This window comes from Bubalus kerabau, chromosome 4 (assembly GCF_029407905.1).
Source record: "Bubalus kerabau isolate K-KA32 ecotype Philippines breed swamp buffalo chromosome 4, PCC_UOA_SB_1v2, whole genome shotgun sequence".
Classification (NCBI taxonomy): Eukaryota; Metazoa; Chordata; class Mammalia; order Artiodactyla; family Bovidae; genus Bubalus; species Bubalus kerabau.
Genome location: NC_073627.1, coordinates 102,014,355 through 102,026,514, shown reverse-complemented (window position 1 = coordinate 102,026,514; position 12,160 = coordinate 102,014,355). Strand labels below are relative to the sequence as shown.

Here is a 12,160-nt window from a genome sequence, read left to right as displayed (position 1 = left end):
CTAATACTATTATGAATTAGGTGGCTCTAATACTATTTCATGGTAGTTTTCAGAATAACCTTTTTTTTTTTTTTTAAAGTAGAGCAGAGATTATCAGATTTATTCGTAGAAAAACTATGTAACTTTCTGATAGTTTAATCAGAGTGGAAGATGAACAAGCAAAAATTTGCCTCAGAGATGACAGAAAGTCAAATTCCTTCATACAGAGTAATGCTGGCACCTAAGCTATAGCCTGTCCAGAGCAAAAGGAAGTAAGACTACATTGAGAATCAGAACAAGTCAGCAATAGTCTCTATGACAGTGCTACACTGGAAATAAAGTGTTTCTTCAAAACACAAAAATGAAAGAACTTGATGTGGCTTTGCAAGTTAAAAACCAACACATGGTAATGAAGGACCCACAACATATCTGGAGTACTCAACATTTCAAAGAAACGACATTAGCACTGGGGTTTTTTCAGTGAAATCCTCATTTCTTTGTGGAGTGAATGTCTTATGTGAAGATACTCACTCTACCCATCTCACGCAGCTTGGTAAGCATCACAACAATGGTGGAATTGTGTTCCCAGAGCATCCGCCAGAAGTCTTCAGTGGTCTCTGCCAAGGGCCCCTGGGTAGCGATGTAAGCTTTCTGTTGTCTGAACCACAGATAGCATGTTAAAGTAATCAGAAAATATGCAAAGGCTTCACATTTGATATGTAAATATCAAATCCAGGTAATAAAAATGAAAATATTATTAATGCTATTGCAGTAAATTCCCATTAAGATTATGTAATCAAATAAGAACACTTAAGACATTTTAGGGATTTTGCAAAAGAAATTGCTTTGTTAATATTATGATGTATGTCTTTATCACTGTTATTTAAACTTTAGAGCAATGCTAATAGTTCAATTTCATGTCTCATATAAATCACTTAAGAAACAGTTGTGCAGCTTCATTTTGTAGAAATGACTCATATAATCTATGACATTTATATAATTTGGTTCAAAACAATTTCTATATTAACTCCTTCCATATCCAAATGGCTTCTGAAAGAAGAGTGCAGATTATAAATTCCATGATTGCTTCTTCTTAGTCCTATTCAAAATAACAAAAAATGAATATCAAGGGACTGAATGCTGACCTATGCAGAAAGAAAACATTTTAAATTGAGATGAAATTCATTTTAGCTATGAAACTAGGGCACATGTAAATACCAAGAGCTTGGTCTGTCAGGGGAGCAAGAGTATATACCTGTATCCATCAATAAAACTGGCATTGATGTAATCAGATCCTTCTACACCTCGGATAGGCTGCAGGCACACCCTTGTGGATTCATATGGCATAATATTAACAAGGCGATTTTTGAATTTATTACATGGAAGATTGGCACTGATGAATCTTGAGGTGTGAGCTTTAGAACTGGCTAGACGCTGTTGAACAGAAAAACAAAAAAACAACAAAAAAAGAAAAATCCAACAAAGATAATTTTAGCCTGTGGTGTAACTGCAGTGAACCCAAGATTTTCTCTTTAGATACAAAGATTCTGTTTACTTTTAACCCAGTCACTCTTCCAACTGCACTGCTTTTCACTTCTACCTAATGACTCCATATAGACTAAGGAAGTTTTAAATATTTATGTTCTAAGAATATGTTCTCTCAATTTAAATTAGGGTACAAAAGAGCTCAAGGTATTATGAGGAAGCAAAAATAGAAAAGGGAAAGATGAAGAAAGTGTTTTATAGTCAGACACCTGAGGGAGAAGGTCAAGTGAATCTTGTAACTTCACCCATTTGAAAGGTTAAGAAAGACAATTCCAGAATGACTTGCTTCTGAATTACCACATCACATCCAATATCATACCTTAAATTCGAGCTCCATTCCTGTGACATTCTCTCCTGTTTCTATTTGTGTCAGCTTCTGAATGTAGGCATACAAGTTTCTAGCTGGCACTTCGGTATTTCCACAAGTCACTGCCTCCAACAGTGCATCATGGATAAAGATGTATTGGTCTTCTGTTTGAACCATGTAATTCCTCTGGGCTCTCATTAAAGTTACATGGCCATAAATATCTACAGTTTTTTCATGCTTTATTCTTTCTAACATGGCATCTATTACAATGAAACACCCAGTCCGGCCAACTCCCGCGCTACAAGGAAAACAAAAAGAAAAAAAAAAGAGAGAGAGAGAGAGAAAAGTACAAATGAATCTATTGAGAAACCAACACATCATAAAGTTATTTTTATTATTTTTAATTAACTAGATTTTAAACCCAGTAATTCTACTCAAATAGCTACTGTGATGGTTTTGGAGCATTCTAAACCAAAGGGCAGGGAACAAATGAACAAATAAAATTTGACTGGTTTCAAAATATAAAAATATTAAATCTGTAATTACTATGCTCCTTGATCATGTAACACAAAGTAGTATTCTTTTGAAATCATTATGAAAAACTTACATTTACGCTTTTTACATTAAAGGTATTAAAAAAAAAACAACTGGTCAAGATCGAACTAGACTTTATCATTTACAAACCATTTCTGTCTATTTTAGTTCAATTTATAAAAAAGGAAAAAAAAAACAAAACTAGTAAATCATTCAACTTGAAACATTCATAATCTAAAACTCAGCAAGGAAGTTTTAAAAACCTAATGAGAAGTATATAATTAAAATATTAACATGTTGTTGTATACTCAAAATAGCTAGTGTATTCTCGATGGAAAGACATTCTTAACAAAAAAAAAAAATCACTAGAGAGTGTGGGTGTGTTTCTTGCTTTTACTCCTTTTTCTTCCAGAGTTGAATGTATTTTGGAATTTCAGGTTAAATTCAAGTATTCTTGTGTGGGAAAATAAAAGCTTCAATCTTTGTTACTGGAGAAACTCTGAGGCATTTTTTTAAACTCTATTACTCATGGACTTATGGGTTGTTTTCCAGTTGGTGGAAACCGATTCAAAGAAGAGGAGGTGAAAGATCAAACAACACACAGTGCCAAGGAGACAATCTAATTCACTGAACTAAATTACAGAGTCAGATGGTTGGAGCGCTGGAGTTTCCTTGAGTGTGGGAAAGAATACTAACAAAATAACACATCTGTGTTCTGAAATCCAAGGTAAGCCTTTTCTTGTCTCTGTGTCAAGAATGGCCGAATCCAAAATGTTTTTCTTCCAATTATGGAAGAAACATGGCTAGGAAACATGTAATCAATGGAAATGTAAGTATATATCAGCCTTAGACACCAGGCAACATACAACCTCCTTCATTCACTGTGTGCCGCTGTTTCCCGTCTTTTGTATTTCTTTGCACTCATTTGTCTATCTATGCATTGAAATATCCATCTCTTCATTCAATGAGCAGTGAAGTACTCTGATAACTACCATACGAGATACAACATTAAAGGTGACTTGTATCCCACCTAGAGCTCATACTATCGATAGAGATAATAGTTTATATAACTATTTACAATACAAGAAAAAAAAAAAAAGATGTGCTGGTTTGTGGGTACTGTGTCATTTGAACCTGGTCTTGAAGGACAGGAAGGATGAGGAACTGAGGAGGCTAGAGTAACAGAAGAGACCGAATGGCTTTTGCAGTCATACTACTGACTCTGGGAGCTACATGTAAAATTTTCATAGACCTAGTAAAGCTCCAGTGTAAGGAACATACCAAACTTCATATAAATGAGCTTAATGAGCAAAAGCGTATTTGATTCAACTGCCAAGTGGCTGCAAGTAGTAAGTGAGCATTTTGTAACATATAATACCTTTATTTAACTGCTGAGCAGTATAGATTGAACCCAGCCTCCTGGGTTTGTAGGAGTCCTGTGGTTTGTATACTAACAAACAGTTGAAATAGGGTATAACCACTATTTAAAAAATGTTTACTTTTTTATGTCCTCTTAGACATAGAAACTGTCATTGTCTTAGTTAGAGAGCCCCTGGATACTGACTCTAAGACACGCCATTCAGAGTTTAAACCACAAAGGGACATGACATTGAGATGTAATGCAAAAGCCTTCTGGGACAGAGACTGAGACATGATAGCACATTTTTTAGCACAGAATGATCAGAAACCTGAGGCACTGAGATCCATGAAGTTCCATTTTATTTAGTTAGTTTTACCAAAGAAACCAGTAAGATGGTGTTTACCATCACACCCCACCATGTCCCTCCTCCATGCCCTAGGCAGGATTACAACCATTCTCTGTCCAGGAACCCTTGGTGTCTTCAATACCACCCTGCAGTCCATGTCACACTGTGTTATTAATTAGTCTGGTAGGGCCACTGTCCACAAATAATGAGCATATCTTGAGAGCAGGAGCAACATTTTCTGTTATCTTTCTCTGCTCTGCACCAAGCATGCAGTCAGTGTGCCGTGATGTGTGTGGAAACGTGAATGAATTAGTGATCGGCGTGAGAGGCCTTGTATAATGAGCCGCCCACCCAGGTTTGGTAATAAGACCCCTCAGTCAGCGAAAGAAATCATACATTTCACACAGGTTCAGAACTGTGCGAAGAATGCCTGAAGACTATTTTACAAAGTGTCCGGTAGGGAAGAGGGAGACTGGAAAACACTTTGAGTGGTTTTCCACATCTTGGTCTCCTGATGAGCCATGGCATTGCAATGAAAAGAACCTAGGTAAGAATTAGCCTGGAAAAGGGAGGGAGCCCCCCTTGTTTGGTAGGTCCTAAAATTAAGTAAATCTTTTCCTTTTCCCTGTGTTGTCTTTCTAAACTGTTTTCATCCTAATTGTGCATTGCTTCTAACTAGATACAATATCATGCAGTTCTTCCTAATGGAAGCTATACTGTAAGCCATATAACTGTAATGATGTATCAAGTCAAATCTAGATAACAACAGGAATATTTTCTCCAAGTATGCATCAGAGGCCATTCCTAATTTCTGAATGATGCATGGTTCTGTATTCTGGCAGAAAGATACTACAGAATCCTACAAAACTAGTAGGGATAACTCCAGATCCTAACAATTTCAACCTCTTCATGGTATAATAATGCATTTTTTCAAAAAAAAATTGAAGAGGGAAAATGATAAAACATGTGCCTGTGTCTAACTCATGAATTGTGGGAAGAAAACAAAATAGGAACAGAGGCTCTGACTTGTGCAAAAGCTATTTTTTCTCCTCTGAACAGAATATATTGTTAACAGCCCAATCTTGCTATCTATATGGAAGAGAGGAAGAAAGTGCTCCTTGGAACTTAACATGTTACCTCTTTTCAAAGATGAAGATTTCTTGGAGGTTTTAAACGGTGGAGGTGTCTCTTAGCTTTGAGCAAGACCATGAAGTTCAAAATATTTTTTCCAGATACCAGTGATTGGGTGTCCTTGAGAAAGGCACTTAATCTCTCTTGGGTTTTCTGTTGTTCTAATGTTAATTAACTTGTTAATTATCTAGTAAGTTTTAAGACAGCTTTAAACATGTTTGCTTTGCAAACATAAAGGAAGATGCAGTTGCTTTGTAGACAGAAATTTCATTTATAGATTCTACCTCTGAAACTGACAACAAGAAACAGGCAATGTTAATACCGGGAAATTTTTTATAGAATCACCACAGGATCATTTGCGATTAGGCTCTCAGAATCTTGCTTTAAACTACTCCCTCTAGCTGTTCTTCCTTTTCTCCCCATATTTCCAATAATAATACCTTATGTTTGAGGAAGTTTGTGCTTTCACATTTATTCTCAAGGTAAATGAGATGGCAGTGAAGGGCCTTCTCACCACAGTGCTGGGTATCCTGGAGGCATTTGACATTATCTGTCAGTTTCCTTTCCCCTTCAGCAATTCACAACATTCAGGAACTTCTTTGAAGTCATACAGCTAATGGTAAATGGCCAAATAGGGACTCAAATGCAGGTTCTGAGATGCTGAGTTTTAGCACCACATTTCAATAGGGCATCACCATTTCTGCCATCTGGGTTAAAAATGGATACTTTCTTGTGACCTACCCCTCTGCAATGCTCCTTTGCTATGCTAATGCTAAGTCACTTCAGTCATGTCCAACTCTGTGCGACCCCATAGCCGGCAGCCCACCAGGCTCCCCCATCCCTGGGATTCTCCAGGCAAGAACACTGGAGTGGGTTGCCATTTCCTTCTCCAATGCAGGAAAGTGAAAAGTGAAAGTGAAGTCACTCAGTTGTGTCTGACTCTTAGTGACCCCACGGACTGCAGCCTACCAGGCTCCTCCACCCATGGGATTTTCCAGGCAAAAGTACTGGATTGGGGTGCCATTGCCTTCTCCAACAATGCTCCTTTAGTAGTGTTTAACTATCCTTATGAAGGTTTCTTAAAAAGTCTCTCTTCCATGGTTTCTGTGACACTAATTGGGGGATTACAGGGAATATCAAATACTCCTCTTAGGGTTATGGCAGAAAGGGAGAAGATTTTATAATGATATCAAATACAAAATAGCCTGAAACATGTAGCATATGAAATTAGTCAAAAAGATCTGATTCGTGTGTATAATGGTTCCATTGTCTCTATGACAGGGTAGAATTTCGCTCAAGTTGGAAACCAAAATCAAAGATCAATCCTAAATGTCATCTTCAGAAATCTATAGGCAGCTCTCTGACTGTGCCTCAGTACAAAATGTTTTTTGTTTTTTCTGTTTGATTCCTGTGCTGGCTATTCTTCCGCTCTGGATTTTTCCATCTGAACTCTTTTCTCTAATTTACATATTTTTGCCAGGCCCCAAAATGTACGTAATGTCCCCACAGTTCTGTCCTCCTTTCTCTCATTCTCCTTCATGGTTCAGCAATAATCTTCAAATAAATGATTCCTAAAGTAATTGTTCTTTCTTTGAGCATAAGGGATACCTATATTTCAAACCATTCTCAGGTTTCTCTAGAAATAAACATATCCCAAGAATAATTAACATCTCTGTTCAGATCTGCTCTTCCCACTGTCATGCTCCTCCTTGTCATTCAGATCTAAAATGGAAGGATCATCTTGCATTGTTCTCGCCTTCTGCCCTGCCCAATAACAAATTATAGATTTCTACACATTCAATTTCTATAGTTTTGTTCAACTATCCGTCAGTGGTATGCTGGAGCTGGCAAAACTCAATTGCGGAAATCTCAGAAATCCTGCTTAGGCAATTAAATTAAATATGAAGGTAAACTCAAAATGCATTGCTTCTTAATTATCTTATGTTCATGCTCTTCAGGTGAAAATATTATATAATGGTGTGCCACTGAGTATCTCTCCCCAGCTTTTGGATTCAGTGATGTCACATTTATAGCCTGGAGTATTTACACCAAGGAAATTGACAGATACTATTTCCTACACCCAACCCACTCCCCACCATCCCGAGCTGGTGGTTACTTATTATCAGCACAAAGAGTATCCTAATTCATCCATTGTTAACACTACAGAGGGACAGACAGGAAATGCTCATTACTTTGTTCTTCCATCCACATTTGCTATACTACTCTTTCATACTGCAGGCTATCATCCCACAGATATCTCCTGAGTGTCTATCATGCGCTAAGATATCATTGAATTGGCAAACAAAACGAACGTGATTCTTCCCTCATGAAGATGACAGTGCAGTGGGGAATCTGATATTAATAATCATATGAATAAATACATAATTACAAGTCCCAACAACTGTGGTGAGGTAAATGTGTAGAATCCTGGCAGAGAACCTTTGGGGAAGTGTCATTTAAATTGATATCTTTTATGAACTGGATTGTGTCTCCTCAAAATTCATTTGTTGAAGTTCTAAGCCCCAACTGTGACTATTCAAAACTAGGGTCTTTAGGGAGGTAATTCAGGTTTAATGGGGTCATAGTGCTGGGTCCCTAGTGCAGGAGGGACTTGTAAGAATATAAGAGACTCCGGAGATCTTGCACTCTGTGCACATGCACACAGGAAAGCTTGTGCAGAGACACAGCTAGAAGGAGGTCATGTTAAAGTAAGCCAGGAAGAGAGGTCTCACCAAAACCCAACCCTAACAGCACCTCAGCCTTGCACTTCTGGCCTCCTGAACTGTGAAAAAATCAATTTCTATTATTTGAAGCACCTAGGCTATGTCACTTTATTATGGTGCACTAGTAAACTAATATGGAGAAGGTAATGGCAACCCAATCCAGTACTCTTGCCTGGAAAATCCCATGGACGGAAGAGCCTGGTAAGCTGCAGTCCATGGGGTCGCGAAGAGTTGGACACGACTGAAAGACTTCACTTTCACTTTTCACTTTCATGCATTGGAGAAGGAAATGGCAACCCACTCCAGTGTTCCTGCCTAGAGAATCCCAGGGACAGTGGAGCCTGGTAGGCTGCTGTCTACGGGGTCGCACAGAGTCGGATACGACTGAAGCGACTTAGCAGCAGCAGTAAACTAATACAGTACCTTCGGGATAAGAAATGGTTTGCAGAGTGAAGAAGGATGGGAAAGCTTCTGAGGAAAAAAAAATATCCCAAGAAGAGGCCTTGGAATGGAAAATAGCTTAGAATATTGGAGTAATGGAAAGAAAGCCATGGTGGCTGGAAGGCAGTGAGGGAAAAAAGACATATTTATTTTTATATTTATTTGTTTTCCATTTTAAGGACTGTTTGATATTTTTATTATATGTATAACTATTAACAGCAATTATTTAAAATAATTGTTTTACTTGTTCATACACTACCTTTATGACATGGCTCATCTATTCTTTATTCTGATACAATTATTGGATTGCTAGCATACATCTTTGGTAGCATTATTTCTGATATCTTCCTGAGAAGTTCTTTATTTGCCTTTACATAGGGCCAACAACTTGGCTATGTGCATGATCACTGGGCTATAAGATTATCTGCTCACACTCTAAATCTATTGCTCCACAGTCTGTCTTTGTATTTTGAAGAAGTAATAGGCCAGTCTTATTTTTGGTCTTTCAGTAGCAATTTTACCCCAAATATGTGTGGGTTTTTTCTTCAACGTAGAAGTTCAAAAATATCTGGATGTGATTTAGGCACCAGTCTCATCATTAAATCCGCATGGCTCTCAGATAATACTTTTACTTTAAGAGTCACAGCTTTCCCTCAGCTCCAGAAAAGTTAGATGTATTTATAGCTTTCCCACCTGTCTGGGTTTTTGCTTACCAGACTCTTCCTCTTCCTTATTGTGTCCTCCTCCTAAGATATATGTGTTGATATCTGCCTTCCTTCAAGACTCATCTCACATTCTGCATCCTTGATCTGGATTTGGTCCCTGATTTATCTCTATTTGTATCCTTATGACAGTTTATACCTCTTTATTGGTAACTGCCATACCTTATTTTTTGTTTTCTGTTTATTATCTTTATGCAAAGTTGCTAAGCTCCCTGAGGGGAAGAACAACAGCTTCCTTGTCTCTACTGCGTTTGACAATTTCTCTTGTCAATTTCTATGCCAAGGAAATCAGAGGCACTCACTTTGAGTTGCAAAATTTTTAAAAACATAAGTCAGAGAACCCCAATGTTCATCGCAGCACTGTTTATAATAGCCAGGACATGGAAGCAACCTAGATGTCCATCAGCAGATGAATGGATAAGAAAGCTGTGGTACATCTACACAATGGAGTATTACTCAGCCATTAAAAAGAATACATTTGAATCAGTTCTAATGAGGTGGATGAAACTGGAGCCTATTATACAGAGTGAAGTAAGCCAGAAAGAAAAACACCAATACAGTATACTAAAGCATATATATGGAATTTAGAAAGATGGTAACAATAACCCTGTGTACGAGACAGCAAAAGAGACACTGATGTATAGAACAGTCTTATGGACTCTGTGGGAGAGGGAGAGGGTGGGAAGATTTGGGAGAATGGCATTGAAACATGTAAAATATCATGTATGAAACGAGTTGCCAGTCCAGGTTTGATGCACGATACTGGATGCATGGGGCTGGTGCACTGGGACGACCCAGAGGGATGGAATGGGGAGGGATGAGGGAGGAGGGTTCAGGATGGGGAACACATGTATACCTGTGGCGGATTCATTTTGATGTTTGGCAAAACTAATACAATTATGTAAAGTTTAAAAATAAAATAAAATTAAAAAAAATAAAAACATAAGTTAAAAAATATTAATTCTACTTCTGGACTTTCTATGAAATGCACAGGAACATTCCCTCAAAGGCCCCTGCTTGGGGATATTCCCTGGATGCATGCATGCGTGCTAAGTCACTTCAGTCGTGTCCAACTCTTTGCCACCCCATGGACTGTAGCCCACCAGGCTCCTTTGTCCATGGGATTCTCCAGGCAAGAATACTGGAGTGGGTTGCCATTGCCTTCTCCAGGGAATCCTTTGACGCAGGGATTGAACCTACTTCTCTTATGTCTCCTGCATTGGCAGGCAGGTTCTTTACCACTAGCACCAATGCATGGGGATATTCCTCAGACACATGTTTACACAGATAAAGGGAGTTCTTGTAATTTGATGAGATGGAAACTGCCTGTGCTTATGTTGTACTCCAGTTGCTCAGAAATAAGAGATTCGAGGCACCACATTTTTTTTAAGAAGCTGAACGCTGTACATTCAGAGCTTTTAAAAGAATGTCTACTTTTGTTTGAATTTCCAAGTTCCCACAGCCACACATATTTTACTTCCTTCTCCAATTTACTCCAGTTTTCACCCATCAGTATCTGCGTGCAGTGCACCTTTCAAAATGAAGGATTGTAGTTCTAAAAGCAAATGCATTTTTCTTTGATCCTGAAAAACTTAGCTCCTCATGGCAGCAATAATGACGGAACCCTATTTAGTGCTGTTTGTTTTTCATCATTTCAACAGCTTTCAACCTGAAACATGATAAGAACAGCAAAACTGATAAACCACCCTTATTTTTATCTGTTTTCTGTCAGAGTAGTTGCCAAGCACAAAGACAGATTTTTCTAAATATCTCTGGGAAGAAAAAGAGTGCATAACCCTGTGCTTCAGGCTGAGGCCAGCACAATTTGGTACATTTATTATGTTATAGAAAATTCCAACAAAAAGGGAAGAGGACAGCACTTTTAAATCAAGTCTAGAATTAGGTTGGTCTGTTACCCTTGGAGTAAAACCAACTTTCTAAGTTACCTTCTAGTGAAGACAGTAATTCCACTAAAGTAAACCAAGTGATTGACAAACTTTTGCCTTGATTAAAAAAAAAAAAAAATGGTTTCAGAGAATGATAGACATTCCAGTGTTTACAAGCTGAAAAACTATGCAATCCATTAAACAAGTACGCCTACTAGGAAATTGTTATTACTTCAATATTATCATCCATCCAGTTACAACATTTGTTTTCAATTTCTAAAAACATGATTGAGTTAGTCCCACGAGTTGAAATATGCTTAATGTCCCGTGATGCGATACGGTAGTAATGTGCAAAAGGAAAACATTAAGAGGCATGAGGGGGCTATTTTGTACTAAAATCATTCTGGATATGTGCTTAAAAGTTGGCTTTTCTGATTAATCTGGTGGAGTTTTAATGCTGACCCTTTACTGATACTTCAATGATCTGGCAAAGAAAGAATAGAACTAGAAGATTTTACAGATCATTGAATTGGGTGCAAAGACAGTGAAATATGATGCAGAAATCATGGTGAGCATTTTGTACATATATCAGCTTGTGCTTTTATTGGATATTATAGTTCATCTATAACAAGAATGGCATTTATGAACTGCAAGACTATAAAAAGAGGCATCTGATAGAATGGGTTTTATGACTGAGGTTTATAAGATTAATGCGATGACTATCCTGATGAAACTGTGATGTGATCCTGATATGGCTGCCGTTTTGAAACTCTTTTCTGACAAAAATTAACTTTTAACTTAGTATACAGCTGTACTTGAGCATCTCTAGAGTATTTAGGACTTTATACAAAAATAGACAGATAACCATTTTATTTTTTACATCCTCTGGCATCTTTTGTACCTTGAGTGACAGAGAAATTATACAGATTTCTTAGATATAAGTATTTATCTGACTAATCAGTTTTATATATTATTATGAACTAAAATGTAAAAAATATGTTTCAACAAATTGTCAGTGAAATGCAGTAGAATGTATCTATGCCATTAAGAGTTGTTTGGGAGGGAATTTTTCAGTGTTCATAAAAATTTAAAATTGCACCTATCCCTTGACACAGCACTTCCAGACAACTTTCATGAATATATATGTACACGTATGCACAGAGAGGAGCTTACAAGGTGGCTCAGT

General features: G+C 37.5%; 1 protein-coding gene across 2 annotated transcripts in view; it reads right to left on the bottom strand.

The window, feature by feature from the left end:
- The window catches only part of PTPRD (protein tyrosine phosphatase receptor type D), a 566,636-nt gene that overhangs the window by 10,839 nt on the left and 543,637 nt on the right, over positions 1 to 12,160 (bottom strand). For both annotated transcript variants that reach the window (XM_055578085.1, XM_055578084.1), the window contains exons 28-30: positions 1,844 to 2,129; positions 1,235 to 1,413; positions 511 to 637 (exon numbers count right to left, since the gene is read on the bottom strand). In XM_055578085.1, the coding sequence (XP_055434060.1) occupies positions 511 to 637; positions 1,235 to 1,413; positions 1,844 to 2,129 (592 nt within the window). The remainder of the gene's footprint in view (positions 1 to 510; positions 638 to 1,234; positions 1,414 to 1,843; positions 2,130 to 12,160) is intronic.